Source organism: Caretta caretta, chromosome 8 (genome assembly GCF_965140235.1).
Source record: "Caretta caretta isolate rCarCar2 chromosome 8, rCarCar1.hap1, whole genome shotgun sequence".
NCBI classification, from domain to species: domain Eukaryota; kingdom Metazoa; phylum Chordata; order Testudines; family Cheloniidae; genus Caretta; species Caretta caretta.
Genome location: NC_134213.1, coordinates 32,551,504 through 32,574,043, shown reverse-complemented (window position 1 = coordinate 32,574,043; position 22,540 = coordinate 32,551,504). Strand labels below are relative to the sequence as shown.

General features: G+C 44.2%; 1 protein-coding gene across 1 annotated transcript in view; it reads right to left on the bottom strand.

Annotated features, from left to right (window-relative positions):
- Nucleotides 1-21,568, bottom strand: part of GABRP (gamma-aminobutyric acid type A receptor subunit pi) — a 29,484-nt gene extending 7,916 nt beyond the window's left edge. Inside the window, exons 1-6 of the mRNA XM_075131374.1 lie at nt 21,480-21,568; nt 16,522-16,634; nt 12,114-12,181; nt 9,191-9,408; nt 7,150-7,232; nt 362-499 (exon numbers count right to left, since the gene is read on the bottom strand). Of these exons, the coding sequence (XP_074987475.1) occupies nt 362-499; nt 7,150-7,232; nt 9,191-9,408; nt 12,114-12,181; nt 16,522-16,634; nt 21,480-21,535 (676 nt within the window). The 5' untranslated portion in view covers nt 21,536-21,568. The remainder of the gene's footprint in view (nt 1-361; nt 500-7,149; nt 7,233-9,190; nt 9,409-12,113; nt 12,182-16,521; nt 16,635-21,479) is intronic.
- Between the last annotated feature and the right edge of the window lie 972 nt (nt 21,569-22,540).

Genomic DNA, 22,540 nt, shown 5'->3' with positions numbered 1-22,540 from the left:
ATGTAATAAAAATGTCAAGTGGATTTCAGGTACATGTGAAATCCATATTTTCCATGACTTGAATGGGAATAATGATATTTACCTCCCTTTGTAAAGTACCTTGAGATCTATCATTGATAAGCGTAATACAAGAGCTAGGGGTATTATTATTATTATTATTATTTAACACCTAAGGAACATATCACCTATTCCTATAGAAGCCATTTTACTGCCTCGTTTCCAGTGGGACTAGGAACGGCTAATGATTTCACTACTCACGTCCTCTTGGCTTGAAAGACATCACTGCATAGAATGGAAAGAAAAATTATACATGCTTGTGAGACACACATGCTCTTCCACCAGTCCCACCTCCCTGCTTTACCTGTTTCCTGCTGGGATCTCGTGACCAGAGTGTAATAACGTTCCACAGTGTACTGAGAGAGACGCAGTTTTTCCAGGCCACGAACTGAATCGTTTCCCCTAAACCAAGTGAACACTATGTCGTTTCCATCATATCCCCCTACAGAGAACATAAAACGCCACATTACTGTAATGAACCAACTAGTCCATGTGTGGCATACTGCCCTCTACTGGATAGAATCAGAAATACTCAGCTATGGAGCCACAAGCAACAAGATTATTAGGTGGCTGCAGGTTTTGTTTTATAGGTATAATTACTTTAAAATGTTGGTGAAAGTGGTTGTTCTTATATTAACCATATTTTTATTTCTGATGGATCAAATTGAAATTTAAATTAGGCCATATGAGCTTTATTCTTCAGTGCCTGGTGCAGTCAGTTACCCCTGCTCATGTGGGTGTAAGTCTCTGCCAGTGTTGTAAATGAGTGGCGAATTCTGATCTGGTAGCATTTTGCACCCACATCGCTCAGCGGCAAATGACAACATGCAAGGCATATCATTTGCATACAGCATTTTATTTTATTTTTAAAATATTCTAACATTTTTTAAAAGGCGGAAATCCCTCTCACGTCTAATTTGATTGCAAGTGGTGATCTTTGTCAGTAACTGAAATTAACAATCCATGTGCATAATTACTTCAGCCATATGGGTTTACTGGGGATGAAAATGATGAAAGAAGCACAATCCTCATCCCCAACCCTTCGCCCCGTATTAAAATCAAGTTTGTAAACGGTTACAAATTCTCATGACTGGAAGCAGAAGAGTCAGAAATCTTATGAGTGTGTGTGGCTTTCTTAACCAAACCGCCCACCCATTTATGCACACTTCAAAGATGCTTTGGACAAGCATCTAAACATCTGGGAGCTTATCAACCCTGAACTGGACGAGTCAGATACTGTGAGGCTCATTTATCAGGGCTGCTGTTAATTTTGAAATAGAATTCCCCACTAAAAACAATGGGTCCAGACCAGATCTTCAGCTGTGTTCCACTGGCTTCCGCAAAGCTATCCCAACCTACACCAGCTGAGGATCTGGCTCTGGAAATTTAAGTGACAGCATAACATGACCCCAAATTAAAGCGAGTGATCTTTTTGATACCTGACATTCCTACTCACTCACCGAATAGCCATCCAGCTCAAAAAAGTCATATTAATTTAGTGAATAAGCCCATTAATCTCATTAGTTTGAGTCTTTTAATTAAATGTCTGTCTGAAAAATGACTAGTGACACTGGTAGCCAATAGTCACCAGTTCAAACCTTGTAGGAAAACTACCACTAATACGTCCTACTGTATTGTTTATCTAATTGTGTTTTCTATTAGACACAAATTACTGGAGCATGCATCTGACGTACTCATAAATTATATGCACAGGTTCTGAATTCCTGTGTGCAAACCCTAAACATGTGACTTTTCAAAGTTTCTGGACAGTTTTGTAATAATAGCAATTGTGGTTATTTAGGGAAACTTTATAATAAATGACAGGTTGTTAATTCATCTAGCATATATTTAAATAGCATTAATTCCTGGCATTTATCCTAATGAAATCTCCAGCTGACAATATGCATGTAATTTCACTGGAATTAGACAGCAACTGAACATGACGTAAAACCCAAATTACTTTTTTAAAAAAAAGTCTGAAGCCAGCTACACTTTAAAAGAAGAGGCCAATCATTATTATATCAGGTGCTATTCTTTGTAATAAAGTTAATCATGGTGAACTAATAGGATTTTAATGTGAAAATAATATGCACTTCCATAGGAGCTCCATTCTGGAAGCTGGCAAGTCAAACCTGTTTTTTAAATAATGAGATTTCAGGCATTTCTTTTTTGTGGCTTGAAACGGGAGATTGGCCGCTGCTTTACTCTGGGGATTCTCAAGGATGGAGCCAAGAAAAGCTCTGTCATTACTGATGAACTTCTTTGTGACGGGGAGAGTGCCTCTCTTCCCCAGGAGCACTGGTCAGAGACCTTCCTGCAGAGCTGAATTTAAGAAACAGGCAGGGAAGAAGGAGGACATGAGTTCTCAGGGTGCTCAGTTTGAGGCAAGGGGCTGGAAGTCCTGTGTGGGTGCCCCATCTTAAGAATGCCTGAAAACAGAGCTTCCATTAGAGGCTAGGTGGGAGCTCCCCTCCCTTTTGTCCCAGCAGGAGCTGAAGAATTTCTCTCTTTTTCATAAAAAGAAAAGGAGTACTTGTGGCACCTTAGAGACTAACCAATTTATTTGAGCATGAGCTTTTGTGAGCTACAGCTCACTTCATCAGATGTTTACCGTGGAAACTGCAGCAGACTTTATATACACACAGAGAATATGAAACAATACCTCCTCCCACCCCACTGTCCTGCTGGTAATAGCTTATCTAAAGTGATCAACAGGTGGACCATTTCCAGCACAAACCCAGGTTTTCTCACCCTCCACCCCCCCACACAAATTCACTCTCCTGCTGGTGCTAGCCCATCCAAAGTGACAACTCTTTACATAGTCAAGTCGGGCTATTTCCTGCATAGATCCAGGTTTTCTCACATCCCCCCCACCCCCATACACACACAAACTCACTCTCCTGCTGATAATAGCTCATCTAAACTGACCACTCTCCAAGTTTAAATCCAAGTTAAACCAGAACATCTGGGGGGGGGGGTAGGAAAAAACAAGAGGAAACAGGCTACCTTGCATAATGACTTATCCACTCCCAGTCTCTATTTAAGCCTAAATTAATAGTATCCAATTTGCAAATGAATTCCAATTCAGCAGTTTCTCGCTGGAGTCTGGATTTGAAGTTTTTTTGTTTTAAGATAGCGACCTTCATGTCTGTGATTGCGTGACCAGAGAGATTGAAGTGTTCTCCGACTGGTTTATGAATGTTATAATTCTTGACATCTGATTTGTGTCCATTTATTCTTTTACGTAGAGACTGTCCAGTTTGACCAATGTACATGGCAGAGGGGCATTGCTGGCACATGATGGCATATATCACATTGGTGGATGTGCAGGTGAACGAGCCTCTGATAGTGTGGCTGATGTTATTAGGCCCTGTGATGGTGTCCCCTGAATAGATATGTGGGCACAATTGGCAACGGGCTTTGTTGCAAGGATAAGTTCCTGGGTTAGCGGTTCTGTTGTGTGGTATGTGGTTGTTGGTGAGTATTTGCTTCAGGTTGCGGGGCTGTCTGTAGGCAAGGACTGGCCTGTCTCCCAAGACTTGTGAGAGTGTTGGGTCATCCTTTAGGATAGGTTGTAGATCCTTAATAATGCGTTGGAGGGGTTTTAGTTGGGGGCTGAAGGTGACCGCTAGTGGCGTTCTGTTATTTTCTTTGTTAGGCCTGTCCTGTAGTAGGTAACTTCTGGGAACTCTTCTGGCTCTATCAATCTGTTTCTTTACTTCTGCAGGTGGGTATTGTAGTTGTAAGAAAGCTTGACAGAGATCTTGTAGGTGTTTGTCTCTGTCTGAGGGGTTGGAGCAAATGCGGTTGTATCGCAGAGCTTGGCTGTAGACGATGGATCGTGTGGTGTGGTCAGGGTGAAAGCTGGAGGCATGCAGGTAGGAATAGCGGTCAGTAGGTTTCCGGTATAGGGTGGTGTTTATGTGGCCATTGTTTATTAGCACTGTAGTGTCCAGGAAGTGGATCTCTTGTGTGGACTGGACCAGGCTGAGGTTGGTGGTGGGATGGAAATTGTTGAAATCATGGTGGAATTCCTCAAGGGCTTCTTTTCCATGGGTCCAGATGATGAAGATGTCATCAATATAGCACAAGTAGAGTAGGGGCTTTAGGGGACGAGAGCTGAGGAAGCGTTGTTCTAAATCAGCCATAAAAATGTTGGCATACTGTGGGGCCATGCGGGTACCCATAGCAGTGCCGCTGATCTGAAGGTATACATTGTCCCCAAATGTGAAATAGTTATGGGTAAGGATAAAGTCACAAAGTTCAGCCACCAGGTTAGCCGTGACATTATCGGGGATAGTGTTCTTGACGGCTTGTAGTCCATCTTTGTGTGGAATGTTGGTGTAGAGGGCTTCTACATCCATAGTGGCCAGGATGGTGTTATCAGGAAGATCACCAATGGATTGAAGTTTCCTCAGGAAGTCAGTGGTGTCTCGAAGGTAGCTGGGAGTGCTGGTAGCGTAGGGCCTGAGGAGGGAGTCTACATAGCCAGACAATCCTGCTGTCAGGGTGCCAATGCCTGAGATGATGGGGCGCCCAGGATTTCCAGGTTTATGGATCTTGGGTAGTAGATAGAATATCCCAGGTCGGGGTTCCAGGGGTGTGTCTGTGCGGATTTGATCTTGTGCTTTTTCAGGAAGTTTCTTGAGCAAATGCTGTAGTTGCTTTTGGTAACTCTCAGTGGGATCATAGGGTAATGGCTTGTAGAAACTCGTGTTGGAGAGCTGCCGAGCAGCCTCTTGTTCATATTCCGACCTATTCATGATGACAACAGCACCTCCTTTGTCAGCCTTTTTGATTATGATGTCAGAGTTGTTTCTGAGGCTGTGGATGGCATTGCGTTCCGCATGGCTGAGGTTATGGGGCAAGTGATGCTGCTTTTCCACAATTTCAGCCCGTGCACGTCGGCGGAAGCACTCTATGTAGAAGTCCAGTCTGCTGTTTCGACCTTCAGGAGGAGTCCATCTAGAATCCCTCTTTCTGTAGTGTTGGCAGGGAGACCTCTGTGGATTAGTATGTTAGTATGTGTGGGGGGGTGGAGGGTGAGAAAACCTGGGTTTGTGCTGGAAATGGCCCACCTGTTGATCACTTTAGATAAGCTATTACCAGCAGGACAGTGGGGTGGGAGGAGGTATTGTTTCATATTCTCTGTGTGTATATAAAGTCTGCTGCAGTTTCCACGGTAAACATCTGATGAAGTGAGCTGTAGCTCACGAAAGCTCATGCTCAAATAAATTGGTTAGTCTCTAAGGTGCCACAAGTACTCCTTTTCTTTTTGCGAATACAGACTAACACGGCTGTTCCTCTGAAACCTCTCTTTTTCATTGAGATTTTGAGAGTGCTGCACCTGAGCAGACTCTTCCCCCAGGGAGCAGCAGTGTGTGGACATGCAGACTGCTGAGAAGGAAGCCTGCCTGCCTACCAACGGGCTGACAGGGAAGCTGGTGATGGTGAAGCTGAAGTGGGGGATGGAATACAAGGGCTACCTGGTGTCTGTCGACAGCTACATGAACATGCAGCTTGCAAACACAGAAGCTATCCTAGATGGTGCATTGTCAGGACACCTTGGTGAAGTTTTGATAAGATGTAACAATGTCCTGTACATCAGAGGAGTAGTAGAAGAAGAAGAAGATGGAGAAATGAGAGAATAAGTTTGTATATTTCTGGAAAATAAAGATCAGTTTTTCACAACTTAAAAAAAAACCAAAAAAAATACGGGTGGAATGGTGGGGGAATCAGCTGACCTCTGCTCAGCCTCTGGAGCAGAGATCTCCTCTCCTGAAAGCTACGGTGTATTGGTGCAAGCCCCATGGTTCTCTCTCTCTAGCGACTACTGTTGGCTTATCTATGCATTGTCTTTTGTCAATAAATGGCCCACATTGCAATATCCAGGCCTTTGAGTTTAAGTAACCAAGAGCATTTTGCTCACTGAATATCACTGCTCCTGCAAGTGCCTTGCAGACAGGAGTCCCAGAGAGGGCCACTGTGGGGTTCTGTGCACTGAGGGCTTGCAGTAGCGGGTTCCCATGCTCACCAACATTTATGTTACTGTAACAAAGGGCGCAGATGGGAAAGCTTTCATTGTGCCTTTCTGTGCTAGGACCGGCTCTAAGCTTCAGCTCACCAATTTCACAGGCAATACACATTTCCTGAATTCAGCTCTTCCCCCTGTTAAAAAACTCTCTCTGCTTTGAAAATAACTTAAGTGATTTAGCACAGGTGAAAGATGCTGGACTAAGGACCCTAGAGATTAACATGCACTGTTCATTCCCAGGGAAGCAGTGAAAGCAACAGTTCAAACCATACCATCAAAGGCGCTGGTTAATTGCAGATTTGGTACTTTTTTTTTGTATAATGTAGACGTGTGTCCATTAGCACCCAGAGTAAGATTATCACCAACTCATTGCATTTGCTTGTTTCATCAATAACTGACAGACCTATTCAGAGGGGATGCCATCAGCCCAGCAATGAAACCTGTAGAGCCAAATTCTGCTTTAGCCACAGTCCAGGCAATTCCACTTAGTCTCTAAGTTTCACGAGTGGGCATGTCTGACTTATTCAAGTTTACTGTCCAAGGCATGCATTCAAGACAGAGATTTCTGCATACACAAACATGAACTGCATGTATGAATGGGGTGCAGTATGGATGATAGCTGAGGGGCACTCTTTTGAAAATTTGGGTCCTATTATCCACCTATTGTACCAAAGGCTGGCCCTAATGAATGAGTGTGCTCAAAAGGAGGTGATTTTCGAGAAAGACAGTATAATTTCCTTCTATGTGAAAGACTGCAATATCTGTTGACTGTTTGGGGGAAGGTGGTGTTTATTACCGTTCCAACTTCTATAAAGTGTGCATGGGGACCATGGGGACAGGAACCTTATAAACCCTGGAATAACAAATATTTATATTTGAAGAATTAAATGTGAACTGTTTTCTTCTTGAAAAGTTTCTGTGTTTGCAGAAATAAAGGCACATTTTCAGAGGCTGTTCTGGCTGAAACCAAATATTTGAATGGACACCTACATACAAATAAACAGATTCAAAATAGGCCAGGCAAATATTCTCAGGCATCTGTAGAATAAGATACTTACAGCTTTCCAGCTGCAGTTTACACATCTGTGTGTCCATGGGATATTTTGACAGGTCCATGTTACATGCAACAGTAGTAGTGATTCTACATGGGGAGAAAGAGTTCAGAAGCTGTGCAATAAAAACATACCTCAGGATGTCTCTAGTTTTCATAGCAAACTACAGACCGCAAAGATCCTGATCAGGCATTTGGATAGTTCTGACTTTTGAAATCAATGCACTAATAACGCCAGAGAATTTGCATCCTAAGGTATAAATTCTGAGCTCAGTTATGCCAGTCTCGTCTAAGTCAGCAGAGATAGAGTGATTCAAGATTAACCCTGGTGTAAGAAGAAAAGGGGTACCTGTGGCACCTTAGAGACTAACCTATTTATTTGAGCATAAGCTTTTGTGAGCTACAGCTCACTTCATCAGATGCATACTGTGGAAAGTGTAGAAGATCTTTTTATACACACAAAGCATGAAAAATTTTTTAAATATTTTTTCATGTTTTGTGTGTATAAAAAGATCTTCTACACTTTCCATAGTATGCATCCAATGAAGTGAGCTGTAGCTCACGAAAGCTTATGCTCAAATAAATTGGTTAGTCTCTAAGGTGCCACAAGTACTCCTTTTCTTTTTGCGAATACAGACTAACACGGCTGTTACTCTGAAACTCTGGCTGTTACTCTGGTGTAAGAGAGAGCACAGTTTGGTCCTTTGAGCATGGGAAATTAATAGGGAAATGACATAAGTGGTTTTAACTGAATATTCATGTAATACCTACAGATCACCACTGACTGGTATTGGTTAAGCAAGCAGCAAGCCAAGACTTACAGTTTTCTGCTAAATTTTGTTCATTTTGTTACCTCTGCCCCCACATTCTTCCAGCCTATTCTGTTTTATCCACCTTCTATCTTTTATCTGTTACTTAAATTGTAAGCTCCCTTGCCAGGGACTGTCTTCTGTGTTGCTGCTCTGTACAGCACTTACCACAAGGAAGATGGAGGGGGCGGGGGGTGATCCTTGACTGGAGTTCCTAGGGACTAATGCAACAGAAATAATACAAGATAATAACTGCACTGACTGGGAGGAATGTGCAACTGCAGTGAGGGAGCAATTAAATTACACTGAGATCCAGAAAATAATGTCAAAACTAGGGGCCTGTTGACTCCAAAGCTCTTCTTAACCATGATGGCCACACCAGCCTACATACATTCTGATCCGGTGTGGTTTTAATAATTTGCTCTTCACCATATGACAGGGTCAGGCCAGATGGCTACAGGATGGTGGTGGAAGGTAGATACATTAGCCCCAGATTAAGCAGGTCCCTTTTCCCTGGGTAAGATAAAAGGGACTATTCCAGAACAATCAGGAACCTGCTAGAACCAATTAAGGCAAGCAGGCTAATTAGGACACTTGGAGCCAATTAGGAAGCTACTAGAACCAGTTAAGGCAAGTAGGCTAATCAGGGCACCTGGTTAAAAGAAAGACCTCCCTTCAGTTAGGGAGAGGCATGTAAGGAGCTGGGAGTGAGAGGACGTGCTGCTGAAGGACTGAGGAATACAAATGCCGTCAGGCATCAGGAAGAAGGTTCTGCGATGAGGACAAAGAAGGTGCTGTGGGGAGGTCATGGGGAAGTGGCCCAGGGAGTTGTAGTTGTCACACAGCTGTTACAGGAGACATTGTAGACAGCTGTGATCCACAGGGCCCTGGGCTGAAACCTGGAATAGAGGTTGGGCCCGGGTTTCCCCCATTCCTCCAACTCCCTGTCTGACAGAAGAGGAGTTGACCAGGATTGTGAGTCATATCAGAGGGGAAGGTCTCTAGCCTGTCCCCGACCCACTCAGTGGGACAACAGAGACTGCGGGGATTGTTCTCCTCCCTTTCCCCCATGCTGGCCAGTGATGAGGTTAGCTGAGTGAACAGCAGGTTTGAGCCAGTGGCAAAAGTGGCCAAACTGAGGGCTGCTGTGAACCTCTGAGGCAAGCAAATCTGCCGGAAAGCACAGGACCCACAAAGGCAGAGGAGGAACTTTGTCACAACCACCAGTACGTGACTTACCTTAATGCATACAAGACAGTGCCATTGGAGAATAATCTTATAAGACGATTTCTCACGGTAACGTCATGCAGGAAAGACCGTTTAGATTCCACGATATATGTGTCTGGCACCCATAGCAATTCCACTAAACGAGCATCCAGAGTGAAGCTCTTGTTCCCATGAAAAACCAGGCGGGGGTCTGTCCAGCGCTGCCGCAGGTATATTGTAGCAGTGTAGTCCTGAAGGAGAAAGGCAGGTGTGAGAAGACACGCAGCAAGAATGTTTACTAGGTGTTGATGTCCACCGCTTATGTCCAAAACGTATTGGGGCTGAGGCATAGTCTTCACAAACTGTGTGTGTGTTTGTTTCACCCTCCTTTGCTACAACATCCAGACCGCTGTCTGTCTTTCCTAAAGGATACAGCCATAGCATTAAATGTAGGGCATATAACACATGAAAACTCAGCTTAAAATGCACAGGACAAAGCCGGTAGACTTGAATTCTAAACTTAGTTCCTCTGTTTGCTTGAAGTTTTTCATGTATTCATTCCCAATAAACAATCATAATCATAATACTTAGTCTTATACTGTGCTTTTCACTCCTAAACCTTAAATTCCTTTCCATAAGTAAGTATGTATTAAGGTGGATAAGGATCATAATCTCCATCTGAGAAAACAGAGAAGCAGAGAGGTTGACTGACTTACTCAAGCTGCTACATCAATTACATATGAAATAGCTTCCAGTATGGGAAAAATATATAAGTAACCTACACACGAATGCAGTATATATATGTATATAATAGCCATAGAGGGAGAGCAGGTATGCAAATACAGCTGCATTGGTCTTTCTCCAGAGCTAAAAGTCCAAGAGTAAAGACTCACCTGCATTTAACCTATTCACCCTATTGAAAGTTTGTTTGTTTAAGCCAGGGAAGGCGATTATGTAAGGGAAGGAAAAACTATGCATAGTAGATGATGAGAAGAATAACACAGTTTAGAGTAATGGAGATAAGCAGGACCACGAGTGAGTCACTCCAGTGGTCCTGTACAATATTTGTTCCCTTCATTCACTATTGGGAGCGATATTCAGATCATTCAGGAGGGGTGGGTGGGTGCTTAGAGGAGAGGCATTTTGAGGGTGATATGTTGAAGAAATGTAAGAAAATAACATGCTAATTAAGCCAAATAAAGTAGGAAGTGGGGTCAAAGCTTGTAGTGTTACTCTTCTCTGTCAGGTCGGTACTAAACTGAGCCCAAGCCTGGGACTAGGGGATGCCATGCAACTGAAATTTTAGGTAGGAGAGTTAAAAACCAAGATCTTGACCAACTGTTGTCATTGAAGATCTCACAGAACGTTTTGCAAGAGTAAGAGTGTTAGTGTCCTGGTCAGATTCCAACTTGGTTGCAATATCCAGCCTGACTAAGATCCCCCCAGAAGTTTCAAGTGGTTGAAGTATTTTTATAGTGCCCCCATGATAAAGGAAGAAACAGGGCTCAGTTGTAACGGATACAAAGAGAGTTCTTTACTGAGCCTCCTGGGTACATAACAGGACCTTGTGGCAGTCCTTGGCTCTTTAATTTGCAGATGAATTAAATGCAGCTTTCACAATTGTGTAGTATTGCTGTGCACTGTTATAAAGCTACCATGCTCCTGCCCAGACATGGCTGCATTTCAGTGGCAGATGAATCGATTCCCTTGTGTTCAATGGATGGCTTGTAAAATCCTTCAGTATGAAAGGTGCTAAATAAATTATGTTATGCTTGCTCTTCAGATTGGATTCTCAGACTGGTGTGTGTGTGTGTGTGTGTGTGTGTGTGTGTGTGTGTGTGTGTGTGTGTGTGAGAGAGAGAGAGAGAGAGATGGGACATGGGGGAGTAAGTTCTACTCCACGACTTAAGTGATTGAAATGATGCACTGTTAGGAGTTTCAATATAGTGAATTATTAATATTGGTGATGAAGGGGAAAACCTCTGGGTCATTTCAATTATTTATCTAGCCATAGAGTATGTCTCTATAATATTCTCCTTGACACAAGGGGAATTTAGGTGGGATGGGGAGGAAATACATGTAGAAAGGGGTAGTTTTACAAGGGGTGGGAGACAAGACTCATGAAAATACCCTCTATTTGGTGAAGGTTTCCCTTTATATTTCCCCTTGGGGTGATGGCCCTTCAAGCCCTCTGAACATTAGGACTTCTCCTCAGCTTTAATCTGCTTTACTCCTCCACAATCTGAAGGCTAAAGAGGAGGACTGGAGGTGGCTTCTGGAGCAACGCTCAGTGTCATGCCTAAGCCTGCAAGAGGGTACTCTGCAGGGAAACAGAAGGGGGGATGAAATGCTACAACAGCTGCAGCCCACGGCTAAGATCTTCCATTGTGAATAATAACTTTGTGTGCCACCATTTTTGGTGCCCAGCTTCGGAACCCTCAAAAGGGACAGACTTTCAGGACATGCTGAGCTCCTGCCTTTTGACAGTCAGCCCCCTGTCTCTGTCTCTAACTCAGTCCTTATAGCCCCTTGGCTGTAGCACTGGAGTGCTTCATAATTATGAGTGGATTTGATCCTCATAGCAGCCCTGTGAGTGAGGAAAGTGCTATTATCCCCATTTTGCAGAAGAGCAGCTGAGGCACAGGGAGACCATGGCCCAGATTGTCAAAGGTTTTTAGGCACCCAATTCCCATTGAAAGGGAGTTAGATACCTAAATACCTTTGAGGACCTGGTCCCAAGTGACTATCTGATCCCAAGGTCACAGGATGTCTGTGGCTGAGCTGGGAATTGCCACACTGGGCTCCCAAGAACAGAGGCACCCAATACCATCGGTCACTCTTGGATGCACTGGCCATGGTCTCCAACTCTGGTATCTCACACTTGGATCCCCTCCAGAGCAGCAGAGCCAAGCTGGCCCCTTTCTCTTCAGTGTGTAATTGAGACTGAGTCACTTACCATATCACTCTCCGATATACTTGAAATACTTGCAACATCCAGGCTCAATGCTATTTGAACAGGTTTCCCTGGGGTGGGATAGAGAGGCTTAGATTAGAGAGAAGAAAGGGTGAAGGTAATGCTATATTGTTGTGTACTAAACAAAAGAAATGGTCACTTAGAATTCAGTATGGAATTCAGTTCATTGCACTTAATCGAGCAGCACACATAGGTAGCCTTGCAAGAATTAGATTTTTTTTTATAATTTTGATGCATAATATCCATGTTTATTTTAAAGCTTTTTTTAGATTTCTATCTAGCTATTTAAATTTTCACCATTGTGGGAAACTACAGGGAGGTCAGAAAATTATTTAATGACAGTAGACACAGATTCAAAAAGTTAAAGCTTTGTAACCATTAAAGCACAAATTGTTAATATTACATGTCAAAGTATACAAAGTAAATAGCCTTAAAATCAAACTCTAATACGTTCTCAAGGAGCATTTATCTTGTTTTGCCTGTCTATTCTGATTATTACTGATGGAAATACCTTTTCATCGGTTTGAGCATGTATGATGCAATCAACATTTACATAGAAAAGTGTAATCCTTCCAGGCCTATGTACAGGGGTGTCCCTATTGCTGCCAGCAACCAAAGAACTAGACTAAATTTCATGCCCCAAAGCTTTTGACTTAGAATCACAGAATCCTAGAATCATAGAATATCAGGGTTGGAAGGGACCTCAGGAGGTCATCTAGTCCAACCCCCTGCTCAAAGCAGGACCAATCCCCAATTAAATCATGCCAGCCAGGGCTTTGTCAAGCCTGAACTTAAAAACTTCTAAGGAAGGAGATTCTACCACCTCCCTAGGTAACGCATTCCAGGTAACGTTTCACCACCCTCCTAGTGAAAAAGATTTTCCTAATATCCAACCTAAACCTCCCCCACTGCAACTTGAGACCATTACTCTTTATCCTGTCATCTTCTACCACTGAGAATAGTCTAGAACCATCCTCTTTGGTGGCATCAGCAGACAGAAATGATCCCATGCAGCACTCGTGTCCACACACCCAGGCAATCATAGAATCATAGAATATCAGGGTTGGAAGGCACTATTTCTCTTGCAATCAGCCACAGCAATCAAGAGCCATACATGGTTCAGCAGATGTACTGATAATAATCTTAAGCTGTTATATAACACTTTCCATGGCTCAATCTCGGAGTGCTCTAGAGAGGTGGGTAAGAATTATTCTCTTCATTTCTCAGAGGAGAAAACCGAGTCCTGGAGCAATTAAGTGACTTGCCAATGTGAGTCGGTACCAGAAGCAGGAATAGAACTGAGACCCCCGACTCCTAGTCATGTTGTGTCCACTGAACCACACAGCCTCTTCCTGATGCAAAGCAAGGCTGAGTCCCCAGCCTCACTCTCCCTCTGGAGTCCTGCAGCCTGTCCCTGAGCTTGGGAGGGTGAGATTTTGTTCCCTACAATCCTGGTTATTGAGGGATTTATAAGTGATTCAGGTGTCACCCTTTGTGAGTCTAATCAACTGCCATAGCCTCTCCTGTGAGCAGCACCACTCACTGAAAGCGACCACTGGGCTCAAATGAAAGCTACCTCCCGAGTGCAGTGCAGACACATGCTCATAGTGGAGACCTGATCTAGGGACCCACCCAACTGTCCATGCAGAGAGTCTGACCTCCCCATCCCAGAGCGCTGAGCCTGGCACCCCGAGAACCTGCCAAATGGGATCTAAGGAAATCTTTTACAGTGAGTGAGTGCTGTGCCACAGTGAACCATTGTTTGGCAGCAGACAGCGTATTAGATTTGTTTGAATGTGGCTACCTCCATCCTGCCTCGTAATTGGAGTTGAACGCAGGACAGAGGGCTGTAATGTGCACTGGAAGTATATGGGAAGAGAGATTTGCTTTATGGAGAAAATATACATGTTCTCCTTTGCACACCCAGCTTCGGAAATCTGCTCTCTGTCTCCTGGGATAGGGCCCATTTGTCTCTTTCGCTTCACTGAGCACAGAGAACCCAGATGGCCAGAGCCTATCTGGAGAGGATGGAAGAGGAATTGCCAGCTCTCTTCCATTGTCCCTTGTTTGCCCGATCTCATAAAAGCCTCTCAGTAGATGTACTTTAGGAGGGTATGGGCCAGGTGCAGGGCCAGAGAGACTACTTCTGTCTGTGCCACTGTTACGTACCCGTCTTCCCTGCCTCCCAGCTTCCTTACCCACAGGAAATCACTGTGTAAAACAACAATGTTATCTTCATGTGTTGTCCCTTCAGAGGTAGTGCACAGTGAATACCCTGTCCCCTCCCCCCCCGAAGGGGTGGCTTGGGTGGGACAACAGCAGCCAGTGGGCATCACTGCTCTCTAGGGAACATGCATTGTGGTGCATTGGGGTCAGGAAGATTTGTGGGCTTAGGAGGCCAAACCCCTGCCATTTCTGTAGAGCATGGGCATGGGTGAGCCCTTTGTGAAGTTCACTTAGAATCATAGAATATCAGGATTGGAAGGGACCTCAGGAGGTCATCTAGTCCAACCCCCTGCTCAAAGCAGGACCAATCCCCAATTTTTGCCCTAAATGGCCCCCTCAGGGATTGAACTCACAACGTGGGTTTAGCAGGCCAATGCTCAAACCACTGAGCTATTCCTCTCCCCCGCCACCCGTAAACTGAAACCCTTAAAGAACAGCAGTTAGCTAGAGGGGAGGTAGCTTGTCAGTGAATAAAACACATGACAAAATGGAGGCAAAGTATCCCTTTTCATTGGGTCGATACACACACAATTTTACATTGAAGGAACCACATATCGTGGCTGCCTCTTTGTTAGCACTCAAGCAAGGATTCACCACAAGAGGGCAGCTCCACCCTAGGAAATGTCAGAAGACATTACTGTAAGTCAGTTTATATTTTGCCTCTTTTTATTGTAATAAGGGTGAACATGAGGAAGATCAAATCCTGTCAGCACAGTAGCAAATATATGGCACAGTAACCTATTAGAACATTTTCTTCATAACCCACATATCAAAAACATTCATATGCATTGAGCCCAATACTCCATTCCCATTGGTTTCAGTGGGAGATTTAGGTACATAGGGAAGGCAGAATTAAGCCCTAGGGCCACAGGGACCTGATCCTGATTGATGCTGAGCACCCACAAATTCCGCTGAAGTCAACAGGATTTGCAGGTGCTTATCACGTTTCAGGAACAGGCCATATATATCTATGTAATCAACATGTGTACTTTTTTCACCTATATGACTTGCTCAATCCTATATATCTTGCCAGTTAGAATTGAAGCCAACCACTTTCTAAAAGTCAGTTAGGTTTAACAAGATATTGTAAATTTATCTAGAATTCATATTTTTCATTTGCCTAATAAGATTTCAAGTTGCAAAAAGGACAGTTTTCAAAAGGGCCAAAGTGATTTAGGAGCTAGGTCCCATTTTCAAAAGTGATAGTTATTTAGGAGCCAGAGTCCTGACAATTTTTACCCAATGTGTTATGGACACATTAAACTTGTGCTGATATTGACTTGCATGCATTTAAACTTCTCTCTTGTATTTTATAACCATCTGTTCTCCTATGGGACAAATTTCCATGAAGAGCTGGTATTATTCCACAATACCAGATGCAGTGGTCATTACTCTAGGTAACTCCACTGTTGTAGAGATTTATCACCACAGGAGGAAGTTAAAGAGAGAGAAGCTAAAAGGTGTAAGACAAAGCCAATGTACATCAGCTACATTACATGGTATAGGGATCATAATCAGACTGCATGAGGCTTGGTCATCTGCACTTCACAGAACACCCAGACATGCTCTGTGCACTGAGAAGGCTATCCCTTCACAAAATGTAAGGCAAAGCCTGGGCAGAGGCTGTTCAGAATTTAGTGTACATGGTTCCACAGTGGAAACAAGTCCCCAGAGACTGGGACTAAACAGGAAGGAAGTTATAAGTGAGCAATGCTGCAGTTCAAGGAGCCAGGCTTCATTCATTTGCAGCCACAGTGAGCCTCATAAAACAGACGACCATTAACAAATACACAGCCAAACCAAGGGGACAAACTGAAACAAAGGGGCTGCATGGTTGTAACAGAGCAAAATTTAGCCCAAGGTATCTAATTAGACAGGTGTCAAAACTCTCTAAGCTTCCTGTTCCTTATTCCACCGACAAACATGTTCCCATGGAATAAATTCTGCCTTCAGTCATACACATGCAGTCCCACTGAGCAAACAGAATTGGAGGGGATAGGTGAGGGTGGACTTTGGGCACATAGTCCGAGCACACTGGCTAATTTAACAGGGACAGATAAACTAGTGCTTACTAAAGAAAACCCATAAAACGTCATTCTCTCCATGCAAACATTACTGATTATATAATCCTTTTATCAGACATTGAACTGTTCTGTTGACGTACCACCGAAGTATGGTCTCAGATATTTGTTGTAGCCCTCTGTGAGGTTCTCAAATCCAGGGAGCGATACCGTGTCACTGCTGTGTGTGTCCAATTTACGGCCCAGCGTGCACTTTCTAAAATATACAAATACATATTGTTAGGCATGGCAGGGCATGCTGGGAGCCTCTGTTGTGCAGCTGCAGCTGCGTTCCCTGCATGTATACAGCAGTCCAACAGAAACTGCATAAAACACTTCATCAAAGCCATCAGCACTTGATTCCTTTGTGTGGGGGACAGGGACTGTGGGCAATCAGCGTGTGACTTCATTAAACAGACAATCCAAAGTTTGGGGTGTTTTACAGCCGTGTAGGAGGGATATGGTTGTCTGGGGAAGATGCTTATGTCCAGAAACAGTTGGAATGGTGACAGTTGGAATTTGCTTATGACTTCCTTAATGTTTACTTATGCAGGTTCTTGTATTAGTGCCTATCACCATAGCAACTGAATGCTTCCCACAATTATTAATGGAACTGTGGTAATAGCTACGTGAGCAACAATCTGGATTTAGACAAGGGAGATCATGCAGCGATGCTATTTTCACCCTGATTATTGAGAACACAATTGAATTCCAAGGCAGTCTTGCCATTAATTTGGTGGACTTTTAAAAGGCATTCGATAGTGTAAACAGAGAAACCATGTGGAAAATTGTGGAACAATATGGAATTCCAACAAAATGAATTAACATTATGAAGGCATTCTACGCCAACTCAAAGTGCTGCATTAAAATGGAAAATGGATTGAGTTAAGCCATTCAGCATCAAGACAGGTGTAAGGCACCGTCTCACAAAAAATATACAAAAGAAGACATCAGTGGCTGGTACATGTGCTGAGAATGGAAAAAGAACGCTTACCAAATACCGCTCTTGAATGGAAGCCAGAAAGAGAGGAAGACCGCGAATAACATGGAAATGAACAGTTCTGAACGACATCAAGCATCTCAACATGAAATAGGAAGATGTGGAGAGAAGGGCAGTTGACAGGCAAGGATGGCAAATGTGGGTAGCCCAATGTGCGACAAAGCCCAGGATAGACTAACTAACTAGAAGCTCCAGCCATGGCCCAGGACCCCATTCAACTAGGTGTTGTACACAGAACACAGCGATGACCACTGACCCAAAGAGTTCACAATCTAAGTAACAAAAATAATGGTAATGAGCCCCTTTCAGAAACAGACAGGCTTCTGTCTCCTCCTTTCTTACTCTGAATATGAAAATGCCCCTGTCAGCATGAGCAGAGTACTCTCAGTGATGGTTGCACTTAACTCTGAATGCAACAAGGTTAGTGGCTGTTCTTCTCTCATCTGAGAGGGCGATTCAGTGTCTTGGTCTTGGGAAGCATCTTCCAGCCCCAGGTGTCAGCCTCACTGTGCTGGCTGACAGTTTCCCCATTCATGCGCAATACGGCCTTCAAAGTAGGCCATGGTTGGATGGAGAGAGACAATCCCTCCAGTAGCCAGGACTAATCCAATGCAAGACTTTGAAAACCAGGTCAGGGACCCTGAACTGGACTGTCTCCTTTAAGAGGCAGTGGGGTCCAGTGCACCTGCTGCCCAGATGGACTTAAGGGAAGGCACCTGTGCCTTTTAAAGGGGGAGATAGTTGCAGGTGGGTGGGAGATGCTGGCAGAGAGTGACAAAGTTCCTGGAGGGCCCTGAATGAGCAGAGGTCCGGAAGGCCAGTGGAGAAGGGCCAAGCCCCAGACAAAAGGTGGTGGGAAAGCAGGAAGACAGATGCCCAGGGCAGAGGGGATGTGCCCAGCTTGGCACTACAGTGAAAGAAGTAAACTTTAGAGATAGGATAGATCTTCAGGGAGGAGGGCATGAGCCCAGCTGAAACTGGGGTGAAGGTTATAGATTTTGAGGTCTATTAAAAAGACAGTGTGAAGGGGAATGTTTTAAATATCTGGACTGTGTGGACTTTTAGGGGCCCCAAACATAAAAGAAAACTGATGCAGGCTGCTGCAGAGCCACTCTTTTCCAGTAGGGGATGCTATAGGACTCAGTGGGATACCGGTGCAGCGTATGCAGTATTGAAGTAATATTTTCACAGTGACTTGTGCTGCTAAGCCTGGGCTTGTCAGCTGCAGAGAAGAGTGGAGGATCTCAGTGAAATTCTGTAGCTGAATGCATGAGCCTTGCCAGATAAAGCCATGGTCTCTGGCTACATGTGTCTGCACCATGGTAATGATGCTGAGGCACCATTGCTTCTTAAACAGAAGAGAAGCAGGGGCAGGACTAGGCTTCCGAGGGTTTTGGTTCATATTTAGTGCCTCTGGCCATCTTCGGCAGTAGGTAAAGACAGGTCAGAACCAACATCACGGCTCTGGTCTCCGGCTCTGGATCCAAACTTGGCTTGGATCTCTGGATCACAGCCTCCCTAGTGTTCAGGCTAAATTTGGATTTAGATTCTCCTACCAGGTGGATTGGTTGGAAGCTATAATCCCTTGTCCAAACCCAGATCTTGATCCAGGGATTTGGTTGGAGGGAGAAGAGCCAGTCTCTCATTTCTGTGATAAACTGCTGGGAAAAGCCTTTCCATCATACAGTGACATTCATAGCAGTGACACACCCCTTCTACACCTCAATCCATACCCAACTCGTGGCCTGTGAAGGGACTCAGTCCCTCTAGCCTGTCTGCAGCTTCGTCAGATATATGCTGGCCCTTTCAGACCTTGCTCTCCTAGTCTTTCAGTTCAGTTCCCACAATCCTCAAATCCTTATGTTGTCTTTCTTCTGGGCCTAGAAGCAGCAACCCAGTCCAGTCTTCTTCTAGCTCATGGAGTGCAGGAGAAGGAATACCCACTTAGTCTAGTGGGTTTCGCCCAGTCACCTCACCCCAGTCCTCGGGTGTTTCTCGTCCTGGTTCTGCTCCTTTGGTGGCTTCTTCCCAGTTTCCTGATGATGGAGGATAGCTCCCAACCTCGCTACAGCCTCTTATTCCAAGTGTTGGTGATCTGCCAATCAGCTGCAGCTGGAGAGGTAGCTACTCTGTCTCTTAACCCCTTAGTGGGTGTGACAGAATCGGGTTTATACACCCAATCACTCCTCCTTCTGCCTTTTAAAAATATAGCACAACACCCAGGTACAAGCAGTGTTTTGCCCCCAGGAAGAGAAAAGCACCAGAGACTCATTCCATGAAGTCATTAGGGATTTTCTGTTGCTTTTGATTTTACATAGAAGATGCTCAGATACCACCTGGGTGGGTGGGAGTATAAAGCCCTTATATAGGTAGAAGACAATGTTGAAGAAGAGTCAAGCGATCTATCTGTGTCATCTACAGGTCTGTCCATCACAGGACAGAGCCATCCACAGCTCTCTTAGCAGCCCAATGAGGACTGGGTTAATTAGGTGCTGAGATTTTTGTCAGCAGCCCTACTGCCCCTGCAGATCTGCCCCCACTACCCCCATCTCATGCATAATAGTGGGGCATGGGGTATAAGTGATATCCTTCATGATCATTTGGAACACGGGGTTCGACAGCCTAGAAATGGAGGAGATTTAGAAGTCTCTAAAACTGTCCAGTATGGAACACATGAAATGGCATCCCTCATTACAAAGCTGATTTGTTACAAGATCTAAAACTGCACTCTGTCATTATAAAACCCATATGTGAATACATCCATTCCTCCTCCCTCCCTAGTCATCACCTTTTGATAGCCAAAAGATGTACTTCAGGCCATCAGCTCCTCCTTGGTGGTCACTGATCTCCAGGAAATGCTTTGCACCTCGCTTGTTATTGTTTACAGGCAATCCTCTAGTGTCAGAGTGTCCCTGCGCAGCTAATGCCATCAGGAGAGGGAGGACTCCTACCTTCAGCCTCTGGGTGAATTGGGTTGGGAGGTGCAGGTGGCAGCCAATATTAAACATTCACAGCCTGAGCCAAAACTTTTCAAACTAAGCAAAAGCAAGTTGTTGTGTTTGGCTCTGTGCTTGCATGGCCGATGATCAGAAGTGGGTCTGAGCTCCAATATGCAAAGTCAATTTTCCTCTCACTCTAGGGGTGATCAGATGCAGAGTTTTCGTTCAGACCTATCTCTGCTAGTTATGTAAAAATTAGCATTCCATAGTTAGACCATAAACCTGACCCAGGGGTGTTTTGAAGAGAAATCACTAATGTGTATGAAGGCACTTAGACATTGAGGTGACAAGGGCCAGCTAACGTACATAGCTAAAATGACAGAGAGGGGTCGTGTTCTAACATGGTATAATTTCCCAGTGGAACAAGGCCCTGTGTGCTCATTTACATCCTGTATAAAGTGGCTGCAAAAAAATATTGCCAGCCGTGTAAATGAATGGATAATTCTGGTCTGATGGTGTTTATTCTGGTGGAAATGGCAAAACAAGGCCCAAGGCAGTGCATCATCATTCCACTGCTAGTACCTAATGACAGCGAAGGCTATGCAGTGTGAAATGCAGCAGGTTGGGTCCTGGAGGTTTCATAGCCCTGGAATTTCACTGTAGGTTTCGGATCTGAAAGAACCCGCAAATCCCAAAGCAAAGATCAGAATTGCTCAGCTTCATGTTGTTTCAGGACTGAGGCATGAACGGTTTCAGTCTTCCTTGGAGTTGGGCATAGGGTCACTTGAAAAGTTCACAGACTTTTACACTTTAATTAAACTCAAAACTAGGGGAGGGTCATGTGGTGCCAGATTCTCTAATGGAAGTTATACAAAGCTGCAATCTATCAAGGGCCGGACTGAGCTGTAGAAAGGGGGCAGCATCTCACTAGTGAGGGATTGTGCCTCAGGGAGTTGTGCCCATCACACTATCCTTTGTGATGGTATAATCAGCTCTCTACTGATGTATCCAGCCCTCTTCGGAAGGGATGGGAGGATTGGAGTCTCGACCATGGCTATTTTCCTTCTTCTCCCAGCATTTATATCAACTACACCCAAGCTAGTATCCTTGTCAGAAAACTTACCTTTGAGTTGGAAGAAATAGCCACACACAGATGAGGACAAAATATCTGCAGTACATTTCTGGAGTTGGTTTCAGTGCTGGCTGTGATACTTCTACTGATCATCTGTGAAGCAGAAAGGAATGGCATGCAATTTACAGCAGTTTAAGGAAAATGTGCACGCGTACATATAGAGATATGATCCTGGAGGAGTGGATGGGGGACAAGAGTTAAACATTTCTTCTATAATCTGAACATCAGGGCCTGATCCAGCACTCTCAACACACATGGAGTCCAGAGTCCATTCTCTCTGTCTCTCTTGGGGTTCTGTAATGATGCCTATCATCATGGTCTCTCAGCAATGTCTTTCACATAAAATAAACTGGCAATGCTCAGGTCCCCAGTGGACTTCATGGAGGCTCTGGATTTGATACCATTTCTCCCACAGGAACTGTGGCTTGGGGTTGAGTTTTTAGTTTAAGACGGGCAGAGAGAAGGATTGATGTGAATGGCATTCTGGCTATGGTGGAAAAGCTTTATTAAGTAGGAAGGCTTTTCAGCATTTCCTAACAGTGATCCGATTCTGGATTCATCTAATCTTTCCTCACAGCAGGGTTTTAGCTTCTAACACAACTGGGCTTTAAAATGTTGTAGTCTATGTACTCCATTAGGTCATGCTTGCGATAAACCTATGGTTATTAATAGTACCACTGGCAGGTAACTCAGGGTTCACTACAGGATGAAATCATTCTATTTTAAAATAGTTTTGTTGACTTTTCTGGGAGTGGAACTGAATCTTGGCTTTCAGCCTTAGAGTTCCTCAGGTCTGTGCTTTTCTGAAAGGAACAATATGATGATCGACTAGCTTTCATCTGACTACAATGTACCTGCAGCCCCTCTCCAGTATTAAATTCACTGAACAAAAGAGTGGGTCAGTTAAAAAAGCTTCCCTAAAGCATATGGATGGCTGAGTGTCACACACCCAAATAAATGTACTTCCTAACAAGAACAAACTAGGAGTTAGCTGATCTGCACAAACTGTGGTTGCTAAGACATTCTCATTACTTGGCCATGCTGAACTCAAG